The following is a 25,126-nucleotide window of genomic DNA, read 5'->3' on the forward strand; positions in this document are numbered from 1 at the left end:
GACATCATTCGTTGGACTGTTTTGTTTGTTTCTGTGTTTGCCATTAGCAAACTAAATAACTAAATAGCATTTAAAATATTGCTTGAAAACTCAATTAACATTTGGGAATCTCTCTCTCTCTCTTTTAGTGAATTCTCCTCTCTCTCTCTCTTTGATTTTAGTATCTGTGCACGTCTTTTGGCGCCTGCCTCATTTTCATTAAGTCTTTAAACGAATTTCCGTGACTAGTTTATAAAAAAATATGAAAATCCATAAGGAAATTGATGCTAGGCGGGGGTGAGAGAGCCTGCTAGAGAGGAGAGAGCGGGAGGGGAGGAACACTACAGAGTGTCGCTTCCTTTATGCTTGAGCATGCATCAATTTTCACTTTTCCAACAGAGATATGAACAGAGATAGATACACGATATACACACAAAAGATACGAAAAGATACTACCGAAGTTGTTTCTTGTTTTTGTTTTTGTTTTTGTTTCTGTTTTTATATAAGTGCCGTGGGTTGATCATAAAATCCTTGTACGTGAGGTTTGCCTTGGAGGTCACGTGAGAGAAAACAACAACTGTGAGATTGAGAGTTGAAACCGAAAGCAGCAACAACATCAAAATTGCATTTATGTAAACAGTTTTCTTGGGACTCGCAAGTGAAACTTTTTGGCCACAACAGAAAAAAAAAGAATTAAATATTAATTATTAATTATTCGATTATTCGATTATGCATGCAATGCGATGCAATCGTTTGCGATCTTTGATCTCTTTTCATAGTTAGTCTTTCATAGTTTGCTGCTGGCTCAGAAATTGAAATTCGAGCTGAAAGTTTGTCGCATGCATTACGTTGATTACATCACTGCAGATATAAAAGTGCGACTCTGCATGATTAGAAAGGGGGGTGGGAGAGGAAAGGAGGGGAATAAGAGAAATAGGCTATGCAACATCCAGCAGTCGTCTGTGACTGTGGCAGTCAGTCATTCAGTCAGTCAGTTCAGTTGGTCAAACATGCCACAGCCACAGCCTAAATATAGACACACAACGACAGGACGAACTCTGGCCAGGGGAAAGGGGAAGAGGGGGTGCATAGACAGCCAGTCAAATGGTCTTGTTAATTTCCATTTTTCTATGCAAATTTTAACTTCCTCGAAAATGTTGCACACACCAAAATGGCAAAAACGAAACGAGGCATCACACAAATTTGACTTGCCATAAAAATTGAAATCGAAAACATGGCCGAAAAAGGGAGAGAGCGGCGACGGCAGCGGAGGTTGAGGTTGACTTGATGAAGTGGGCGGCTGTTAGGCAACTAGCCTGCCACATGGAAAATATGCCACAGAGAGTTAGAAAGAGAGAGCAAGATAGACAGCAAGAAAAGTCAACGTGCAAAAATAACAAACAACTGTCAAATGTCTGACAAACGAGACAAGGAAAAGACAAAACTACACACAGAGAGCAAACGGCAACAAACAACGGCAACAACATAACAAAATAATAACAACATCAATGCAACAACCACAACAACAACAACATTTGATATATAGCAGCCAAGTTAGAGAGAAAGAAAGAAAGACGGCCTAAATGAATATGCTCATTGGTAAAGCCAAAAGCCAAATGCTGCTCATATTGCATTAACAACAACAACAACTGCAGCAGCAACCACAACAACAGCAACCACAACAGCAACAACAACAACAACCACAACGAGCGATTGCTGCCACAACGTTGACACAAAATGCTGTGATAACAACTTCCCGAAAATGTTTTGCCGCTGACAACGTCAAATTGGCCACAAGCTGCAACAGCAACATCAACAACAGCAGCCGAAGCAACAGCAATGTGGTCAGATTACGCATACGACACGTGAGCTCACTCAATTCACTTGCAACGATCGATGCGAATCATTTGTCCGCTGCCCACTCGTTGCTCACACTGTCACAAACAACCAAGCAATAAAAACAATACAAATCAGCAGCAGCAACAACATCAACAAAAGCAGCAACTATGACTGCAACGACAGCGTCAAATATGCAGACTGCCAAAAGAATGCTGAAATTGAAGACGCCACAACAACAAACAAGTACGAAAGCGACAGTCGAGTGTGCTCGACTATGAAATACCCGCTACCCATTATGAATGAAAGCTAAACAGTGCAGTATTAATTTTAAAATATACCGAATAAATACAAAATATATCAGATTGTCAGCCAACAAAGTATAGTATTAATTTGCAAATATGCCAAATTAATATACCAAAAACTACTAAAAATATACCAAAGGCTCTATTTTGTATGTTTATATAGTACTATTAGTAGTATTCGAAATATACCATACATTGCCAAATATACCAAATAGTCAACCAAAGCTACTAAGACAGTGTTACTTTTAAAATTAGCCAAATAAATATACCGAAAATATACTTAAAATATACGAAAGGTTTTATTTGGTATATTAATATAGTACTATTCTAAATATACCACGAAGTGCAAAATATACCATATACCAAATGAATATAAAATAAAGATACCAAAGGTTGTATTTGGTATATTGAAATTAACCGTAGAGTGAAAAATATACCAGATTGTCAGCCAAATAAGTTTTAAGTTTAAAATATACCAAATTTATATACCGGAAAATACTACAAATATACCAAAGTCTCTATTTGATGTGTTGATATAGTACTATCAGAAAAAATTATATCTCTATCTCTTATTGACTCTGAGATCTTTGTGTTCATATGAACGGACAGACAGACAGACGGACTGACTTGGCTATCTCTCGTTGGCTGTTGACGCTGATCAAGAATACATACACTTAATAGGCTAAGAGGTGCTTCTTTCTGACTGTTACATACGTTTTCTGAAGACACAAAGTTATAATACCCATCTACCTTATTGTTAGCAGGTATAAAAACTACGGAGCAACAATTTGTTGTTGCGTCGTCGTTATCAACGGCATTGTCACAGCTCCTGCGGTAGCTGCAGTTGCCGTTGCCGATGCGGCTGTTGCTGCTGCTGCTGAAATTGTTGTCGTCATATGTTTTTGGATGCCCTTGCGATTATGCGGGCTTGTCACTTTTCGTGTCCATCAAATGATTGTTTCTTTATTTTTGCTCATTAGTTTTACAATAATCATGAGCATTTGATAAAATCTGAAAAAATTAACTTTTTAAAACTTATTTAGTTTTTCTATTGTCAAATATATTTTTTCATTTCTTAATTTTCGTAAAAACTAATAAGCAATAACATTGAATGGCTGCAAAACAATACAAAAATATTCTTCCATGTTTACCTTTTGAATGCAGTAGGAAATCGTTAAAAGAAATGCTGACACATATTTTGAAAATAACAAATTGTTTTTAGCACTTTTTTAATAAGCAAAAATTATTTTTGACTAATGCGGCTCAACAATTTATTTAATTTTTAAAAACAATACAAATATTAAGCAAAATATTTTTGTTAAATATGAAGAAAGATATAAAAATAAATAAATCTCATCTAGCAATTTTAGAAGTTAATAAAAATAATAATAATATTTTTGGAAGCAGTGGAAATTTGATATGAAGTAAATATCTGTATGTGAAAATATACAATACTCATTTCATAATAACAAATTTTATTAAAAAATGAAATATAAATTTAAGTTTAAAAACAATTGCATTTTTAAATAGATATTTATGTTAAATTTCTGTAATGTTTTGCATATGATGTGACTATTGCCTAGTTACCTACAAGCAAAGTTTTAACTAGTCATAAAAATATTGATGTGGAAGTTTCGAGGCGAAAATTGTTTATACAATATTAATTTTAATTTACATTAAAATCATTTCTCTAATAATACTTATTTTAATAGTTATTTGCCCAAAAGTATTTTCCAAATATTTGCTGAATTTATAGAATTCAATTTGAGAACCTTTGCAGCCCCAATTGCAAGCATTCTATTTGTTTGGAAAGTGCAATCGATAGAGTATCTAGGCTTTAGCCTATTGCAATTGCATATTATAAATTTCTTGATTTGTTGCTATTATTATTGTTGTTGTCGTTGTTATTGTGATTGTTATTGCAACGTCTGCCGCAATGTCTCCGCTTGGCAGCCGCCGTTGTCATCGTCATCGTTGTCGTCTCCGCTGTGGCTGTGGCTGCCACTCGCCGTAGATTGGTTGCTTGTAAGTTTGCAAGGAGCATGACAGAGAGCACACGGAGGCGGAAGAGTGGGGAGGGAGGGAGGGTGGAGAGGTGCTGCACGGGAGCACGGGAGCATGGGTCTCTGAGCATGAGCATGGCATGTCATTTCTTGGCTTCGCCAAACATCTTTGGCATTCCTGAAGTCTCTGACTCTAGCCAGCCAGGCATCTGCACAAGCAAATAAAAAATACAAGACAAAACGCAACGCGCAAAAAATAAAAAAAAACAAAAATATAAAGAAAAAATACGTCTCATTTTCTCCTTCGCGCCGTGTCGCTGCTTTTGTCTTTCTCCAGCTGCGATTGTGTTCCTCATTTTACTTTTGCTGCAGATATTTGTAATGCAGCTTGTTTTGCATTTAATTTATGCGCGTAATTAGTTGAAAGTGAATGCCACAAGTAGTTGTATTCGTAGCTGTCGAATATTCACGCAGAAGGCAGCCCACGTTGCGTATACGCAACGAGAATCAGCTGCTGTGTAACTCGATCTCGGACGATCTCCTCTCAGTCAGTTAGCCAGCCTGTGGTCAAAGGCTATAAATTATTTGATGTGAACGCTTTGGCTTTTCTTTTAGCGGGGCAAGAGAGAGTGAAGAGTGAAGATGGTGGGCGAACAAAAGCAGCTCATTATTTGTGAAAAACGCGGCTGTCAAAATTGAAAATAGGGAAAAGCTGAAGAAATAAAGCAAGACAATGGTTGCAGCAGCAACAACGGCAGCTGAGGCAAGTCCATTAGCAAATGCCGCCGCTGAGTGGCAGACCAAAGTGAAGAGAGCGGACGGAGGGGGAGGGGAAAGAAGGAGTCAACGACGCCACCGCTGCGCATAATGAAAGCAAAAATTTAAATTTTTGATACAATTTGCAATTTTTTTCCTACTTCATCATTCACATCACCAAAGCCAAAGTAGCAAAGCAGCGGCAAAGCGGCAACTGTGGCGCTGCCTTCGACTTCAAGCTGCAGTTGTGGCAGTCAACAAGTCGACAAAGAAAACAATTCATCATGTTGTTGCAGATTGGAGGAACCTTTTGGCAACGGCATCAACGGCAGCTACGGCTACGGCTTTGCCTTCAATTTATGCGGCGGCGCTTAAATCGATTGCTTTGCCACATTGCAGCAATTGGCTAGCATGCGGCATGCGGCATGTAGCAAGCAGCAGGCGCAGCAAGCAATCGCTGAACCGTAAAACTGAATTATGGATCAACGAAAGACAGAGAAAGATGTCGAAGCAGATAGAGAAAAGAGCCAAAGACGTCGTCTTGCGGGTGGATAAAAGCTGATGACGGACTGACCACAACCACAAAACACAGCAGCAAAGAGTCGTTGCCACAGTCAGTGCCACAGTCAGTCGTCCACTGACCAACCAGACTTTACAATTGCAGCGCCGCTTCATTAAGCGATTCATTCATGCAACCGATGCCAGAGTGAGGCAGCCAGGCAACCAACCAACCAGTCAGTCGATCGTGTCGTTTTATTTGCCTCTTCAATTTTTGCGCTAACTAGATGTCGCAATTGAAAGTAAGCTGTCAATAAAAGAGCAAGCAAAGAGATCACCGCAATTGCGGGGGCGCAACATGAAAGCAAAACAGCAAAACAGCAAACAGCAAAATTTAACAAGTTGATTCTCAATGAAAAGCTGAAATTCCACACTTTTAAAGGTGCTTAATGCCTCCGAGGTACAGCTTGAGGCATTAGCTACGCCTTGGTTCTTTAAATAACAAGTTGGAAAGCAAATGAGAGTGCTGACTGTGAGATACTTGCTAACTATTTTCGATAAGAGTGAAAGACTGCAAAAGCGTTATTAATGTTAAGATTTTCCAACTTAATATACCGAAAAGATACTAAAATATACCAAGAGCTATACTTGGTAGGTCTACCATATTAAAGTATATATTTACCAATACAAAATATACCAAAATCTATACTCGGTATGTCGACAATTTTCGACAAAAGCAAAACAGTGTGAAAGCAGTATTAACATAAGAAAAATTTCCAATGTAATATACCGAAAAGACGCAAAAATATACCAAAAGATATATATTTTTGTTCTGCTCGACCAACAGCTTTACATTTTAGTATTTTTTCGTATATATTAGTAAATATATATTGTATTTCTTAATAATAATATGTCTACATACTAAAATATACCAAAATATGTACTTGGTATGCCATCATTAGTAAAATATACCGCATATATACTAATATATACGAACAAGTTCCATAATATACAAAAAGCAATATTTGGTTTGCCGACATTTCTAAAGTATATCAAATATGTATAATTAATATATTCAAAAAAATACTAAAAGCTACACTTGGTATGTTGATATACTACTTCATTTAAAATATGCTTTAGAGTAAGATATATTCCAGCAATTAAGAGATAGAGATGCATCCTTCTCTGTGTTATGTTATATACATATTCTGTTGTCACAAAGCTAGAATACCTCTTTACTTACCTAGGGTATCGGGTATAAAAATGATAGATTAAAGCAATCTCAAGAATTGCTCAGTTCTTAACTCTTCCTTTTCTTCTTATTCTGTAGCTGATCTTGTTATAACTGAAAGCACAAGAGCGTAGAGAATCCATACATCAAACAATACTTAACAGATCAGGGTTATCCGCATGCAGATCTCATTCTGTCGGTTGACAATGAACAACAGATCATGGACACATCGGTTTAGTATAGAAAAAACACGATATATTTCTAAACATTAGAAAGTTAACGTTTCATGTGCTATTTGGCAAAAATAAAACAAGGTCGCCTTTGGCGGTGGCGGTGGCGATGGCGGTGGGAGCAGTTATGTTAGCAGTTATAGAAATTCGTGATCTCATGATCTCAACGCAACTTGAACTCGACTCGGCGACTGTTAATTTCATCATCATTTAAATTTAGTTGTAGCTGTTAGGCTTGAATGTTTTTTCTCGTATTTATTTTTGATTTAAACACATCGAAGGTCAAAGCAGGACATTGTTCAGCTGCTGATTTTTTTCAATTGTTCGACTCTCGAAAACTCGACAATATATTTTAATATTCAAAGTGAAGCGCAACTCGAAGTCATACGCAAATTTAATTACTGACTCAGTGACTGGACAACCTCTAAAAACATTGGAGCTTTGAGGCGCCCCGAGGGCATTGAATTCAGAAATAGAAAACAGTGATTTTTTGGCAGTTCCACTTTATGCAAATCCCCCAAAGTGTTGGACAGCTTATTATTAATAGTAATAATTGATGTAGATTTTTGTTTTAGCACCTTTATTTATTTGTTGTGTATGTGTGTTTTCTGTTGGGTTGGTTTCTCCCATTTGTTATGTTTATGATTTGTAAGACAAACAGCAACAGCCACAGAGATAAACAAAAGCCGAAAAGCCAAAAGCTGGTGGACAGTCGCAGCTGGCAAATTCTCTTTCTCATGGAATGTGGCTAACGTTGAGTTGGGTTTGGGTTTGAGTTTGGGTTGTCTGTTGTCTGGTTGGTAGGTTGGCCAGCCTGTTGCTTGGCTAAGAAACTTGTTTTCTAACAAAGACCGCCTCTTAATGGGTCGACAAATAAAAGTATAATAAATAAATAATATAAGGAAAATGCGTAAAGGGTCGGGGTAAACAAAAAATATAAAAATACTCTTCGACATCTCGCAGCAGTCACTTGATCTCTTCTGGCCAAAAGGCGCTGAGAATCGAATTGTGTCTCGAAACGTGGGCGATGAGATCATCGCCATTTAATTGGCTGCGACTTTGACTTTGCCTTTTACAACAGTGAATGCAAAGCTTCTTCTTTCTCTCCTCCTCCTTCTTTTCGTTCGCTGTGGTTTCACAGTAGCCCTCAAAATCTGTTGTTGCTGTGCTGTGCTGTCTTCTCTCCCTCACTTTACACTCTTTTTATGGTCGCGTCGCGCGCGCGTTGACCGAATTCGGAAGATGAATGTGCGACAAATGCCAAAAGATAAGGCAAGTGACTGACTGAGTGACTGACTGACTGCCTGGTGAACGCGACACGAATCAAATAATCGTGTAAATCTCACAAAACTCGTAATCTGATAAATTGCTGATGTAAATTTCTAATGCTGACGCACAGCGAAATACCTTACCTCCAAAATATAGAGGGTATGACAAGCTTTAATGATGCTAGACGACGCATAAACTATATGTAGTTACATTTTTACAGAGCATCTTAAAGTCAAGCATGCTCACCTGTTATTTTTCTTGCCATTTTTGATTGCATTCTCAGTATTTTTTACTGCTTCATATGACAGTTTGTGCATTGAGGAAAAGGCAAATGCTAAGCTGATTGACATGCGTTGTGTCGTACATGGCGTATGCGCAATTAAAGGCAATCTACGACTGGCATTTCCTTGCTGTACATGCAAATTGAATTCTAGCCACAAATAACGTCTCAGCTCACACATAGATTTAAGCTATGCTCTAAAAACTAGCGTCTAATTTTAATTAACTCATTTATAGTCATTATTATATCCGGTAATTTGGGTAGGAAATGGCCAGAGTTGGTGGGAGAGTTGCCAAAAATTTGGCTTACCGTTACGTTTGATTGCTAATGCTAACGCTGATGATGATGATAATACAATATTATTAGGAGCAGACTAGGTAGACTGTGAGACGTCGCCTTAACCATTTGTTGTTTGTATATTTTTTTAATCTTGTTTTTTTTCGCGTCTAATTGATTTTATAATCAAGGTTTTAATGCCGCTTCTCGTTTTATTGTTGTTTTTGTCATTTCAGCAAAGCCGCAAAGTCTCCAACACGCAGGCAAAACTTCAAAGCCGGAGACACTAACTCTCCAAAAAAACGTGTGTGCGAAAACAAAAACAAAACCAAAAAAAAGTAAAAACAAAAACAAAGCAAAGCAAAGCCAAAGTTTGCTGCTGCCAATGCAAACGCCACTTGCGCAGCCGAAGCAGCTCGCGTCGCTGTCGCTTCGTTGGCGCTCGTGCTATGCGACAGCAGCAGCAGCAGCAGCAGCAGCAAACAGCCGAACCACAGCAAACGCAGCAGCAGCGCTCAGTCTGTTTCTGTCGCTCGGTACGTTCGGTTGGCAATTCGCGCTGTGCTCGTTCTCGTTGACGTTGTCGCCATCGTCGTCGTCGTCGTCTTCGTCTCTGTTCGTTGCGCGTGCGCCGTCGCATCGATGTGTTGCTGCGGTTGAATATGTCGTCGCTTCAGCCTATAAGTTCATGCGAGAGTCAAAGTAAAAGCCATTAAAGCAAAAGAGCAACGAAAAATAAAAGTGTGCGAAAACAAAAATGTAACAACAACAACACAACAGCAAGCAAAACCAAACCAAACCAAACTAATCGACCGACAGTTTAATACGAGTTTCGTTCTTTTGGCTGCTGCTTCTTCGTTTAGTTCTTATTCTCTTTTGTTTTTTCGTTGACCATTAAAAGTGACGCTGTAATGAAGCTTTGAACGCACAACTACTACGGCAAAAGCAAAGTTGAAAATAAAATAAAAAGTAAAAAAAAGAACTAAAATAACAGCAACAACAAACGAATTGAGCCGCCCCGGTTGAGGAGGCATCAACTTGAACTTTAGTCGACAACGACTCCGCGGTATTTTTAGACAAAACACAAGCGAAAAACACAGCAAAAAAACAGCAAAAAGAAAATCACAACGCAATGGGCACCAAGTCACCCGGTGGTCCACAGCGCTGTCGTCTCATACTGCAGCGCTGCCTGGCCATCCAGCTGAGCAAGCCGGGCCACACGCCCGAGGACTTTTGGATGTACGACTCGGGATATATGATATTTCAGGTGAGTCTCTCCAACTCCAACTCCGTCTCCAACACACACACATAGACATTTACACACGCAAAGAGAACTCTGAACTGGTTTCTGGACACAACTGGTTGCAAGTCCCAATGTCTCAGTTCAGGCGGCGCTTTAGCGCCCCAAAGTGCGTGAGGATGTTCGAGAATTGCAAAACAACCAACAAAAAAAAAAGAAACCAAGTGATTCACCAATAGATTGCAAATATTACAAAATACTCTGTTGTAGTTGAGAGGAAATTAAATGCCATAAAGATCGCTAGTAAAGATTGCCATCTTAGCTAAAAAGTAGTAAAAAGTATTAACAAATTATTGTTAATGATTTCGAGATAATCTCGTGCAATAACCTATAAATATAACTAAACAGTGTGGACAGGTTTCGCGAGGCGTGGAAAAGTACTTTAGGTACACTTACATATATTTTTGTAGTGTAGAGATGTTTATAGTATAATCGTCGTCGTTTCAAGGTCGCTTCGAGATGTGCGTTGCTGTTTTTTTTTCCATTTCTGTGAGCACTTCCCATGACAACAAATGACTTGGAACGATGGCGAGTTACACAGGTTACAAACTTAGGAGTTGTTCGGATTGCGAATAGCGGCAAATTTTGTGTGTGGCGTCATTCAGACTAGACAAGAGCATCGCAAGTCGCATGCAACTTACAACTTACAACTTGCAATTGCAACTGCAATTTACAAAGAGCAGAACTCTGCGTGTTTGTCTGGGCCAAGTTCTGTTTTTATTATCGTCGACTTATATTGATGACTCTGGCTAAAAAAGTTGCTCCTTTTTGCCAAGATGCAAGTTGCAGCTTGCAGCAGATAAGCACTACAGCAAATAAATCACAGCAGGGCTGGCTTTCATATTCATGAAGTTCATTATAAATTGCAACGTTAAAAGCAAATCGAAACTGCGGCATTTTGTTTCATTCAGCTTCCACTTTATTCCCCCCTCTCTCTCTCTCTTCCTCTTCTCCCTTGATGCATTCATCAACACGTCGCGTTGACAGCAAATTTGAATACAAAATGAGTTTTAGTTTTTTTATTCCGAATTTTTTTATTCAGTTTTTCGGTGGCTGAGTTTGTATTGTCTGTGGGTTCTGTTCAATGTTGGATGATGTTGTATTGCAACTTGATTGTCGCATGACGTCACTAGTCAAGTTCAAGTTTGTGGCTTTAATTTATGTAGCGACACAAATGACTCAAAATAAAAAAAATAAAAATTAAAAACACTAGATCAACAATAATATGCAAAATAATGCGCGATACTTGTTGAATGGAGCCAATATAGTCAAGCTTCACTTCCTACTCATTTGCTGAATTTATTTGCAAAGTGCTCTAAAAATAAACGAAAAATATTTAACATGATTTTTTGTGTGAGATAATGTGGTTTCAATAAGTGGATGAGTTTTCAACTGATTGCTGTCATTTCAAGTTATTGCTGTCAGGTTTGTCATGTTTATAAAGCATGAGAAAAATTGATTTGTGTGAAGTGGCTAGAGTTTGAAATAATAATATTAAAGATATATTTATATACATCTGAGAATAACTTTATCAGATTCTTTCCATATGAAATTTGCTATGAAGAAACAACAAAATAAAAAATTCCAATTCAACTTAGATAAATAAGAAATGTGTATATAACATTTAAATTTTTGGAAAAACAGTAAAACTAAAAATTAATTCTATTTACTAATTTGGGAACAGTGTTTAATAAAAAATAATATATAGAAAATTCACAACTATGTAAATGTTTTTGAATGTTGTTAGAATTCGGTTTATTCTCGAAATTCTTAGAAGTTTTTAAACTGGATTATTCTATAATAATTTCAAATTAAGAACAAATTTGCCAAGTTTCTTTTTAAAAACATAATGAATTATATATTTAAGAATGTGGAAGAAAATCCACAACTAAATTTATTTTTAAGGTGTTTAGATTCGTGACTTCTAAACTGCGTCATTCTATAATGATTGGAAATTAATATTTCTCAAGTTAATATTTCTCAAGCTTCTTATTAAAAACTTAAGATTTTTATAAATTCAAATTCAATTTTAATGAAAAACCACAGCTTGATTTACATTTAAAGTGTTTAGATTCGAGACTTCTTGAACTTTCTAAACTTCATCGTTCTCTAATAATTTCAAATAAAGAACAAATTTCTCAACTTAATACATTTATAAATGTTCCTTCAACAATGTATTAGAAAATCCACAACTAAATTTATGTTAAATGTTTTTAGATAAGAGACTTCTTGAAGTTTCTAAATTGCATCATTTTGTAGTGACTTATTCAAGTTAAGTCTAAATTGCACAAGTTTCTTATTTGAAACTTGATAAACTTGTAAGTTAGCCATCAACAATTTGCAATTGCTAATTCAGTTGGCAACTTAAATTCCATTTGCGTATTTTCAACTTCCCTTTTTTGTATTTATGGTTCATTATTACTTAATTAAATGTCGTGCGATTGCCTTAAAAGTGAGTAATTTATTTGTACACACGAACGAATGAACGAACGCTGTGTGCATTCAATTGTAAGTTTTGGTCAAGACACACTTCAAGAGAAGTGTCAACGGCGTTCTTTATCTGCTTTAGACCCGGTTATTTCCCTGCGATTTTTTGCACTTTGCATACCAAAATGTTGGCACATTCACGACGACGTCGAGTTGAAGCGAAGTAATTCCCTTGAGTTTCCGTTGACATTTCCATTTACATGTGTGTGTACAATATATACATATATAGAGATATCTGTAAGTGCATACATTACGAAAATCCAAACGAGAAGCATTCATAAAGTGCCCCAAGTTGGACAGTCCAGTGTGCTAATTAATATTACGTGCCTCGGCTCCGTTTGTAGAGTTTCTCATCATCAGTTGTGTCTAGAGAGAGACAGAGAGATAAGAGCAAACAATGGAGCGTGCCCTGAATGTGAATCGGAAGAGGCCAAAAGATGTGTTGTTTAGGGCCAAACAGTAAACAGTAAACAATGCCAATTCGGGGCATGCTTCACGTGAAATGCCCAAAAATTATTATTGAAAATTGATGTAAGAGAGAGAGAACAGGAAGTGACTAAAGTTCAGTCAAAAGACGTTTCGACTAAACAAACAGCGATGATAAACTTGTGAGTTTTGTGACTTTGTTTTGCTTGAGGTGCAATCATGTGTGAATTATGCTGGGCGTGGCAAGTCTGAAGTCTGAAGTTAATGTTGCGTTAGCTTCTTTACCTTTCACAGAACTTCAGTATTTCGTTTTTCGACATATTACGTATACGCATTTTTAAGGGCGTTTCCCAGGGACAATGGACTTAATGAGCATATCAAAACTCGAGTCGACAGAGATATATATTATTTTAATGTTGGGACTTTTAAATGGCTTCCGGCCGTAGAGAGAATGATGAGAAAATATGCGCATTTTAGTGTGACGAAATTAACACGCTTGTGCAATCCATTGAAAACTAATTAAAGTTTATCATAAAACACCCGACAGCATGTGGCAAGAAAAGTGTTATAAAGTTTAGGATATGCATTTTAAATAAATTGTTAATGTTTTCTTTTTACGACAGCCAGAGAAAAACATAATGATTTGCTGCTTGAGCAAACTATTTCTATGATAAATAGATAAATATAAAAAATTTCATATTTTCCAATTTTATTGAAGATTATAATAAGGAAGGTTTTTACAACAAGCTTTTTGAAGTTTCCTTATGATATTTTTTAATAGCATGCAGTATATCTTATTTTTGTTGGCCTTATAGCTAACGAGGCAGCTTCAGTGTCAGTTCTGAGGCATGTTAGTACTAATATTTTATTAGCAAAACAGCAAAAAGTATAAAAAAAAAAGTTATGCCCCGAGGTCTGCACCCACAACAACTGATCTCTGAACCGCATTGTTTATTTTATGTGTTTCTCTCTCTCTTTTTTTTTGTGTGCAACAGACAAATGACATGAGCTAAAACAAGTTGTTTCTTCGTGTATTTCGTGATATTTTATTATTATTATTGTTTGACTTTTACGGCCAGACAAGCGTCTTAACTAAATAAGATTGCAGCAAGTTTTTTGCGTTGCGTTTGTTCTTTATGCTTTAGAGTGCAGAATTATGTCATCCAAAGAATTCATTTGGCAATGAAATTGAAAAGTGAAATGCGTTAAAAAGAACTATCTTGAACGCAGTTCGATTCCTGTTTTGATCTTGATGTGAACAATCGACGCCATTCACTCTTGGCAAGCTTGTTAAGTGCTTCAACTTCGACTCCTTCGCCGCTGGCAACTTTCTGGCTTGATCAAATACAATTTCATGTGCAATCAAAATGAAAATAAACCAAAAGTGAAGCAGACGAAGCTGAAGCTGAAGTCGAAGCCAAAGCAAATTGATTTATCGGCACGCGGCACACACAGAGTGGAAACCAATTCGAATTCGAATTGTTATAGGCTTTGATTGTTGATTCCCCCCTTCTCTAAACTCCCCAACAACTGTTTGTTGCTTCCCTCCTCGATTAAGCTGATTGAGTTAAATGAACATTTTAACGATGGTGCAACATTTAAACTCAAATTTAGTTTTGTCGCCTCGCTTTTAATTGGTTGGCTTGTGCCTTATAATTGATTTTAATTTTAAAATTTCAATTTCAATAGCACAGCAATTGCAATTGCTTTAAGTGACTAATTTGATTGGCAAACAAAAGAAGGCAAAACAAAGTAAATTGTGTGGGCTGCAAGAGGGCATCTGGCTGCTGGCTGGATTATGCAAGCGAAGTTTCTTCGATCAAAAGTCGACAACAAGGTCGTCTTGGATTACGTTCAGTCAGTCAGTTCATCGTTGTGTGTGGAGTCTGGAGTGTCCAATGTCCACAGTCAAGTGGCAAACTGCTTCAGTTCAGTTCCAAGTCACGCCGGCGACAATAATTGCCCCACACTCTTGTCAGACATATGCGAGACTCTGATTCGAGTTGGAGTTGAAGTTTTGAGTATGAGTTTGAGTTCGAATTCGAGTATATACTCGTATTCACATTTACGAGTACACAACACAACACAACAACACAGTTGTTGCGCCTCGGGGTGTTAGCCGAAATGTTGTTTGGTTAAAAGTTAATTAAACCAGCTGCATTTACGAGTACGATGAGAGTTGCTTTCGTATTTGTAACAGTTATGCTTCAAATTGGCATTAACCAGATTAACACATCACCCAAGTTGATCGACTAACGACTCCCCATAACCGTTTAATAGTAAAAACTGCAAAAGATGTGTTTATAATTTGCTGTGCAACCTGTTGATTTATTGACTTGGAATACAGAAGAAAAGGGAAAACTTTAGGCTTATGAAACACACACACACACACAAATGTGTTACGATCTGTCTGATCTTTCGCTTTGTTTGTCTAGTTTTTTTCTATTTCCATTTCTATTTCCACTGTTGTTTCTATTTCTATTTCTGTTGTGGTTTTTCTCTCAGCTGTTCGAGTTTCTGAACTTTGTTTTCAGTTCTATTTTAAGCTCACACATTTTTAATGACTTACGACGAGCATAAACCTGATTACATATGTTCAAGTTGTAGATTCTCTTTCACCTGACTTGGCGGTCGCTTTCTCTGTGCTGAGCTGTGAAATAACTCGCGAGAGTTAGAAGACTGCTCTATGAGTATTGAAATTGATTTTGCAATTAATGTCTTAATTTGTCATTGCCAAACAATCTTATATAGTCATAGTCAAGTGTTCTAGATATTGCAATTAAAACTCAATAACTAAATTACTGCTTAGGTTGATTATCTTTTTCTACCATCTGTGGACTTTGGCATAGCATTGCAATTAGAATTTCTGACAGCAGTCTCATCTATTCCCATTAAATGTTGACAGTCAGCTTTTAGTTTAGTAATGTGGGAAATGTTGCTTCATATACCATATTTAATGCACTCAGAGTTTTTCATTGCATGATTGCCGGATTGATTGAATGACAGACATAGAAGTTGCGTGCTAACAACTGCAGATACATTTTGCAGTTGTATAGATACAGCAGCTATTTAACTAACTGCTAAAAGCGACAGACCAGACTTTTCAGCAACTGCCAGCTGCGCATCAACGCCAAAATACAAAAGCCAGCGGCAAACAATAACAGCAATTACAACAAGGGCTACGACTTTGAGATACTTTTGCACGACGAGCAGATACTTTTTATACTCGCTAGGGTATAAAAGGTAGAAGGAGGTATCTTCTACTCCATAAAGTATATTTATTCTTGATCAGAGTCAACATCAGATACGATATATCCAGGTCCGTCTGTTTGTCCGTCCGTCTGTATGATCACGTAGATCTTAGAGACTATACGATATAATTTTCTATCGAAAGCACTTTTTATCTTTGCACGCATATTAGGTTTGATTCAAATTTTTGCCACGCCCATTTTCGCCTCCGCAAATCGAATAACCAGTGTAATCTTGAAAGTAGAGTCGCAAATAATAAATATAATTTGGTATATTTTTACGCTAATGGTATATTTGGATGACAATTAGGTATATTTTGACGTTAATGGTATATTTGGTATACTAATGGTATATTTGGTATGTAGGTATAGTACTACGTATAGTACTACTGTCAAAATATACCTAATTGGTTGTAATTAGATAAAAATTGTTGAAGTTATTAAAGAAAAAAATGTGTATGGGACTCTTAGCTGCTTTGGCAGATAATTTGGTATATTTTGACCTTAATGGTATATTTCGTATGGCAATTCGGTATATTTTGACCTTACTGGTATATTTCGTATGTGATACTTTATAAATATACTAAATATGGTCTTAAGTATATTTTAGTATTTGTGCGGTATATTATTTGGTATATTTGAAGACTAAAACCGCACTATCTTTTTTTTCAAAATAAGTAGCGGGTATCTCACAGTCGAGCATACTCAAGTATAATTTTCTTGTTATGCATTATTGTGATTTAAATTATGCCAGCAAATATGCTTTGCTATGCTATTCTATAGGGTATTACAATTGCTACACAAAACAACGACAACGTCAACAAATCAAATTCAAAAGCAGCGTCAGAGCACAACTGAACAGGTGCCAAGAGTTGGCAGCTCCAATGAGATCCGGCTAGGTAACGAGACAGAGACAGAGACAGAGAGGGGGCAGCAGAGCAGAGGGAGCGGGGGGAGTGTGGGCAACTCGGTTGAAATTGGAGCTGACTGCAACAGACTTTATTGTTCCCACAGTGTTGTTGTTCGAACTTCTACAGCTCGCAACCTAATAGACTTTTCACGCTTCGGTTTTAAATTGAGGCGCTGCTGATTTTTAGCAGCTGATATCTGTCGTAAAACTCTATATAAATTCTTCTCTATATATACATATATAGGTGGGTATTTATTTTGTGCAGTTTCTCGTTTTATTTGCCAAAAGTTTTGCAATACGAAAAAGTTTTGTAGACGAGCTCTGACAGCTCTCTCTGGAAAAGGTTTTGGGGGGAAGTTGCAGCTTAAAGACTTAAGTTGAAGTTGAAACGAATTGAATTGAAATGAGAATGAGAATGGCATCGAGTCGAGTTGATATTTGTTATTAATTGCAAAAAAGGGTTGCCAAGAAGATACGTCGTTGTGCACTGTCAGATGCAGTTTTATGTGTGTCCTGTATGTCCTGTTTTTATGCCATTTGCCAGCTGCCAGTGCAATTTGTTTTGGCAAATACAAACATGACTTAAGCCTCGACACAAAAACTAATAAAACAAATCGGCCATGTGCAGGACACTGGTTCAATGAACTCCATCCCAATTCCTGATCTGGATTACAACAACCCTCACCACAGTCAATGCCTAAGGCATTCCCAAAGCTACGCCCGACTGACCAATTCGATGTCGATGTGGCACTTTAAGTGCAGTGCAAATTGCTAAAGACGCTGTCAAGAATCCCATTCCCAACCCCTCACTTGGTCAGTGGGGTGGATTACTCAATTCTCCTTCCTTCTTCTACTGCTTCCAACTGGGCGTTGCTTTGTGGCTATGCAATTTGTGCGCTTATCAGTTGAGGCATTGATTGGAATTGTTGCGAGCTCTCTCGCTGAACATATTTATGCAAGCAGCCGCTTCCGACAGTCCGACTCGAGTTGAGTAGTTTTATTTTAGCAGAAGACATAGACAACGACAAGCATTGACCACCACTCGGAGGAGTAGCAGACATATAAACAATGATGACGCCCTTAGATAGCCGCATAGAAAAAAGAAGCCCACGGACTTTAGTCTTGGGAATGAGCACATTTTGTAATTGTAATTTCAGGCTGGGAAACTTTGCAAAAAAAAAGAAAAAACTCATTTAAGTCATTTAAATAATTATGTTTATTGTTATACTCAGTATTGAACTAATGATGTTGCCTGCCAAAAGATTTATTATTCGCTTACGTACAACGATATTTTAAAGACTCTAAATACTTAGGTTGTCTTTGTAATTTGCATTGTTTCTTTGTTCATTGATTCGCTTAATATTTCGACATATTTAATTGGCCTATAACCATTAATATAGCTGTGAATAGTAATACGACTTTAATGTATTAAAGGAGACTTCTGCGTAAAAATGTTTATTGGCAATCGTTAAGGAAGTCAATTCAGACTTTTTTCCATTAATCCTCAAAGTGTGGAAATAGTGAACTACTTACGCCAAATTTTATTGGGCAAAGATATTTACTGTTTGTTGAAGATATTAAACATCATGCTTGTATATATTTCAGCATAAAACCTCAAGGAAGGGAAATTAAACACATAATATAATAGCAAAATTTGATTCGAAAAAATATAGGAAATTCCTGTACATAATACATTTCTGTATTAGTACTAAAAGTTAAGAACAACTTACACAAAATTTTATAGTAAAAATGTATATTCTGTTTGATTAAAATATAAAACAACTTTGAGTATTAAACACTAAAGTGGGGGTATGATAAACTATTTATATTAATAAATTTAGTTGCTCAAATAGATTTCACGTTAATGAAAAATATTTAAAGAATATATTTCGGAATAAACTCCTAAAGTGTGGAAATAAAGAATCACTTAAATTACCAACTTTTATTGCTTAAATATATTTCCTGTTCTCAAAATTTGTTGAATATCTTTCAACCATATATTTCTATGTTAATCCTTAAAGTGTGGAAATAATGAACTACTTAAATAACAACATTTTAGTCCGCAATCTGGTCAGCCAACGAAACTAAGCCCATACAGACAGACGGACAAACGGACATGTCTTTAACGATCAACAGCGCCAAGGCACAATCAAGAATATATATACTATATAGGGTAGGACATACCTTCTTCTGTTTGTTATAATACCCTCCTACTCTATGAGTAGTGAGCATACAAATATTTTAGTAATATATTTCTACATTAATACTCAAAGTGTACAACCAATGAAATATTTCAATTAACAACTTTTAGTACACATATAGAATTCTTGTTTGTTTACGAATATTTCGTTATTTTTCGTAAATTTAATATACGACTTTTTGCACAAAGTCTGTCGCTTTTCTCTGTGTGTATTTTCATATGCTTGTACTTTACTTTAGTCTTTTCCAACTATTTCATAAAAGCGGCAACTTTATAGTTTTGCTGCTTGCAAAAATTAAAACGGAAAACTAAAAGTAGAAACCGCTCCACGAAGGAATCTTCAATAAAACCACACACAGCAAGCGTTTGTTTCTTCTTTTTTTATGGTAGTAGTTGTTGTTGTTGTTGCTTTTTAAGTGGCTGCTGCAAGTTGATGTTTGTTCGTGGTAAGGTCAAGGATTATTATACTCTCTTCATCATAACTCTATTAAGCTCCATGGCAGCTTGCTGTTTGCTGTTTGCTGCTTGCCACAATGCCTACACATTTGTGTTTGTAAATTGTTATTATCTCTCAGAGACAGACACAGAGTGAAAGATTCCCCTTGAGTCGCCACACAGTGTCAGTCAACTTACAACTTGGACCAACTCGAGTCGAGACGGAGACGCTTGGTGATAGTTTTGTCTATTTAAAGCCACCGCAAACAGTCTTTAAATGTTTTGTACACATTTTTCGTCGTTGTCTTCTTTTTTTTTTCGTTGGTGGGAGTTTTCGGCTGCGAGGCATTAAGTAAAAGTCCAATATGAAAGCGCCACCGTTTGTGGCAGCCACAAAAAAACAAAAAACATCAGTCGTCTGTCAAATGACTTTCGTAGCCAAACACATTTAATTCGATTATTAAAAGTTTTGCATTACTTCCGAAAGCCGGCACGAAAATCGAAGAAGCCATAAACACATATTTTTTTCGCTTTTCATTTTTGTTGTTGTTGTTGTTGTTGTTTTTGGGATGCCATCAGATGATGCAGCAGAAAATTGTGGAGGAGAGTTTTGTCGGTGCCCAGAGCATGTTTTTTTTTATGGTTTTATGATTGCATAGATAATGCAGATAATGCTTGGCTTGGACGTTGTCATCTGATGTCGGCGCGTGACAGCCGAACACGCCCACTTTTTATGGGCAGATGACTTTAAAGCTCTCCTCTGACGGGTTCATCAGGCAATGACGAGTTAATTTTTGCGCCATCTCATGCATTAGTCGAGCCTCCAACTCGAGTCCAGCTCCCCCCAACTGACATCTGCATTGTATAACACTAGACACTAGACACAGAGACTCGGAGTCGACGTGCTGGCGACATTAAAAAGCCAAGGAGTGACCACATCGAGAAATGGCATCGAAAAGGTCAAATCGCTGAGACCACAAAAGCAAAAACAAAACCAAAACCAAAATAAAAAGCGACCCAAAATCTGGGTGATGTTCATTAGCGTGAAACTATAAAAGCTACGGAAAAGGCACTCTTTACTTTTTTTTTGTTTTTTGAGTGAAACTAAAGAGAAACTTGCAAATAAAACCTTTGACTGCACTTTAAACTTGCATTTCCTAAGACCTTTCCTCCTCCTCCTTCTCAGCTGCATCTACATTCCTTGGCTGGCTTTATATATTGAGAGTTTTTGTGTGTGACTTTTAGCCTGAGATCCCTGGGCCCATGTTTACATCAGAAACGTGCCTCAAGTGTTCCTGTCACCGCACAAATTGGACATTTATTTGTTGCCCGCGGACAAAAGTTTTGAAAAAGTGTTGGGAACAGAGCAGACACAAAAAGCCGAAAAGAAAAAAATGTTGGCAATACTCTAAAGAAATACATAAATAAACGCTGTGCTTGGAGTTATATGGGCCAGAACGTGTTGAGGATTTGGCATTTCATTCACGACAACAACAACAATGCATCAATTGAGGCAATGATGCAGCGACTTTGTGGCGCCTCCTCAACAACAGCAAATATGTGTTGCAGTTGCAGATGTTGTTGTTGTTGTTCAGGGGCGTGCTGCGATCCGCTTAGCTAATTGACGACTGCCAACTGGTTTGGGCTATATACACGCTACGCCCACAGATGGATAACTCTTTACTCGTAAGCAGCTACAACTGAAGTGGCAGCAACAGCAGCAGCGGTTGCAAGTTGCAACAGGGGCGGCCTAACTCAATTATGCCACTTGCAGCACTGCAATTTGTCAATTAGATCAACTGCTACTCTCAACTCTGTGCCAACAAACAACTGATTCCTTTCAGACTCTTTCTTGATGCCATTCAAAACTAAATTGTTCAATTCTGATTCTGCAGATTTAATTCAGATTCTGCATTGATTGAAAAATTACACCAGAGTCTGCAGTGTTTATGGCTTCTTTCAGACAACTCTCAAATGAATCAACTATCCAAATTTTTATAAATTGGTTTTCAATTTTTAGCACTATAATCTTAAAGATTATGATGATAAAATTGATAAATATATGTGTTCTTATATTTTCTGCATTGTTGATGCATTGATTGGAAAATTGCTGAAAACTCAGCTCTTAAATGAATCAACTATTCCAATTTAAACTTATAAGTTTTCCTTTAAGAATCTTATAAACGTTTAATTTTTGCTGTAGCTATTTAGAACATGAAATGAAGAAGTTTTATTTAGAATTTAATTTCAGCAAAAATTCAAAATTATTATTATTATTATTTTATTGCACCAGAGCGTTTTCAAGCTAAAATTAAAACTTACTTGAAGTAAAATGTTAGAATGTTTTATTTAATTGTTATATTTAATGTTTCAGTTATTATTTTGAACTGAATCAAACAGCATTATTCTCGATTTTGTTTGTATAATTCCATTTAACATAAACTTGAGATTTTATCTAAATCTCGAGATATTTCTTTATCAACAACAGCTTAAAAGTTCTCTTTGGTCAGCTGACACAACTTGTTTGGCTATCTCTGATATTAACAAATATTTTATTGGCAGTGACAGTTTCAATTAAATTAATGAATATGAAGCATACTCTAGAGAATCTTGTAATTCCCAAGCAGCCATCCGGTAATTAATTTTTATAGTCAATCAGGTGAAACTCATATAATTGTATTCTATAAAACTGAAATCAAATGAAAGTTGTCAGGAACTGCTATGGAAACTGCAACTAAAACTGTGATCGACTTAGAGATAGCTGTAGGTTGAATTATGAAAATAGTAAGAGTACAGTTAGCTGAAGTTCCTATATAATATTTATTAGTTAATCAAAAAAATAACTTGTATTTTAATAAAAATTTCAAATAGGAATATTAGATAATTTAAAATCTTTTTGAATATATTGTATTTTAAAATTAGGCTGCTCATATCATTTATTGTTTGTTTTCTGAGATCTACGACGCATTGACGTTTAATCATAATACAAACAGACAAACAAATATATAAAATATGTATATATTTTCCTTATACGAGCACTTTGAGCTCTTACACTCTTTAAAGTACACAGTACAAAAATTATGTTAAATGTCGAGTTTTTCCGGCTTTTCTTACTTCTTTTCCAATATACAGATACCTTGAATTCTCACAAACCTATCATAATCTTTAACTGTATCAAAGTACCGAGAACCCAAAATCATTTTCATGTTCATGTTCACCCTTTCTGACTTGTTTTCTTTCTAACTTTCTTTTCTTTCTTCCTTTCCCCATTGAAATTCCCACAATCCTATCATACTCATTTAGCTACTAAAGTGCCGAGTACAAAATCGATTTAAAACTATTCCTCGTTTTTGACTTGTTTAGCTTTACCTTTTCGTTTTTTCTTCCTCTGTTCCCTTTAAAAATTTTTTAAATTTCCACAATATTGCGTTTGAGTTCTTTAGTTTGACTCTCTCGCTTTTCTTTCTTCGTCCTCCCTTTACATACACTTGAAATGATCACAAACCTAATATACTCCGTTATCATATCAAAGTACCGAGTACAGAAATCGATTTGAAACTGTTTCTCGTTTCTGACTTGTTTAGCTTTTCTCTCTTGCTTTTCTTTCCGGCTTTCATTGCGTTAAACTGCGCGACTTTTAACACGTTTCCTCCAATCGTGTTTTTTGCAGAACTTCCTGGCGGCCAACGCGCAATGCTGGTGGAATGCCCCACTGACGGCGGCAACACGTGCGCTCAAATATGCCGGACATGTGGCGCCTGGAATGCTGCTGGTCACCGCCGAGCCCTGCGCTCTCGAAGTGTTGCGTGGCGCGTTTGCGCGGAGCGTTCTCAAGCCACCAGCCACCTACATCATTAGTTCTGTGGGTAAGTACACAAAAATGATCTTAGTAGACATTTTGTCAATGTTTGGGAAAATGAAATGTGCAAATTTAGTTTAAAGTGAAAGAGATTTTTAATTGAGTGCATAGAACAAAGAGTGAGAGTATGTTGCAATGTTGTATGATAAGTCAAAAATACTCTACTGGACGCATCGTCTCTCTCTGAGACCCGACGAGATACAACAACTATCTCCCGAAGAGCTTAACTGTCGTCTTCAGCTGCTGGAAGAAAGGGAACAAGCGCAGGAGTTGCGCATGGCCAAGTTCAAGCGTTGGCAAAATCTTTGCGAGTTGCGTTGGCTGATGTACGAAGTGCAGCGAGAGTTCAATGTGAAGCACGGTCAGGCAGCAATTGGTGTCTCCATTTGGCGCATACTCGCCTTGGAGCAGAACAGCTTGGAAGCGGAGTTGCAGCTGGATGAGTTGCGAGGCAGTTGCCAACGTTTTCCATCGCCGATGTCGATGATGGTGCCGGAATGTGAGCCGGATGAAAAGCTGAAACCTTTGAGATCTATGTTGACTGGATTGAGTAGTCAGAAGAATGAATTGAGAACGCCCTTTACGGATGCGCTTTACGAACAGGAAAGACAGCTAAGGGAGGAAAGGGAATTTGAGGAAGAAAGCGCAACCGAAGAGGAAGCAACTGAGGAGCAAATGAAGCAAGTGGCTGATCTGCAGAGCAGCAGCTCAGCTCGTAGTTTGAGTAGCCTTGACTTACAGGAGGATCTGCTGGACATACATCTCGAGTTGCAGAACATAAAACGATCCACAGCGCGTTGCGATTGGATTATGGATGCATTATTTGCATCACACGGGGAGCGCGAAGATCTCAGTTCACAGTCTCAGCCGAGTGACATTAGATGCTATCGACAGCAGATATCCTGGCAAACTATTTGCGATTATTGAACAGATCAAGGTAACATCAGCCCCTTTTAAGGCCTTTTGGCTGGCTGGCTGCACTTAATCACTTTTTGATGGCCAGGTCCGTTGTGCCTCGTTAGCTGTCAATTAAATGGACACCTGCACGCCTAATGCGACACTGTCTTCGTCCCAATATCTCTCTTCTCTTCTCTCTGCGCACAAGTCGCATTTGGCGCTTTTTTCACACTTTGCGGAACGTTGAACGCTGGTTTATGGGCTGCCGCTGCCTGAACCTTGTCGCCATGGCTAACCATGGCTACCAGGCCTCATCGATGCCAAGCTCATGAATTGATAAATGGCCGAGCAGCCAAAGATCGGCGTCGGCATCGCCATCGACAACGTTCGACTTGCCTGGTTGTTGCTGGTTCAGTTCAGTTCAGTTCATTGGCGGCCTTTGGCGAACCCGTTTGGAAATTAATAAGTTGCGATTTGGCAGCCTCAAGGGGGCGCCCAACTTGCTGAGTGCCTCCGGCTGGCGGTTTATCTTTGTAAATTGCAATTGAGGAAATATATATTGCCAGCAGAGACTTGCAGCAGCAGTTTTTCGCACACAAACAACAACACACACATTGAGATACTTTGTTGGCAGTGAAGTTTCGCTGCAGAATTTTCCATGTTGTTAATTAACGCTTGCAATGGCGTAGAACCCATTAGCT

General features: G+C 37.4%; 2 protein-coding genes across 2 annotated transcripts in view; both read left to right on the forward strand.

Annotated features, from left to right (window-relative positions):
- Window positions 1-8,899: 8,899 nt before the first annotated feature.
- LOC117570959 (uncharacterized) overlaps window positions 8,900-25,126 on the forward strand; it is a 35,334-nt gene continuing 19,107 nt past the window's right edge. Inside the window, exons 1-2 of the mRNA XM_034252902.2 lie at window positions 8,900-9,930; window positions 23,340-23,535. Of these exons, the coding sequence (XP_034108793.1) occupies window positions 9,796-9,930; window positions 23,340-23,535 (331 nt within the window). The 5' untranslated portion in view covers window positions 8,900-9,795. The remainder of the gene's footprint in view (window positions 9,931-23,339; window positions 23,536-25,126) is intronic.
- LOC117570964 (uncharacterized) lies at window positions 23,550-25,004 on the forward strand. Its single transcript, XM_034252906.2, has one exon. The coding sequence runs from the start codon at window positions 23,664-23,666 to the stop codon at window positions 24,453-24,455; it is 792 nt and encodes a 263-aa protein (XP_034108797.1). The 5' UTR covers window positions 23,550-23,663; the 3' UTR covers window positions 24,456-25,004.

The sequence above is a fragment of the Drosophila albomicans genome, chromosome 3 (genome assembly GCF_009650485.2).
Source record: "Drosophila albomicans strain 15112-1751.03 chromosome 3, ASM965048v2, whole genome shotgun sequence".
Lineage (NCBI taxonomy): Eukaryota > Metazoa > Arthropoda > Insecta > Diptera > Drosophilidae > Drosophila > Drosophila albomicans.

Coding starts and splice junctions, on each gene's coding strand:
- LOC117570964 (XM_034252906.2), top strand. CDS start 23,664: ATGTTGTATGATAAGTCAAAAATACTCTACTGGACGCATCGTCTCTCT.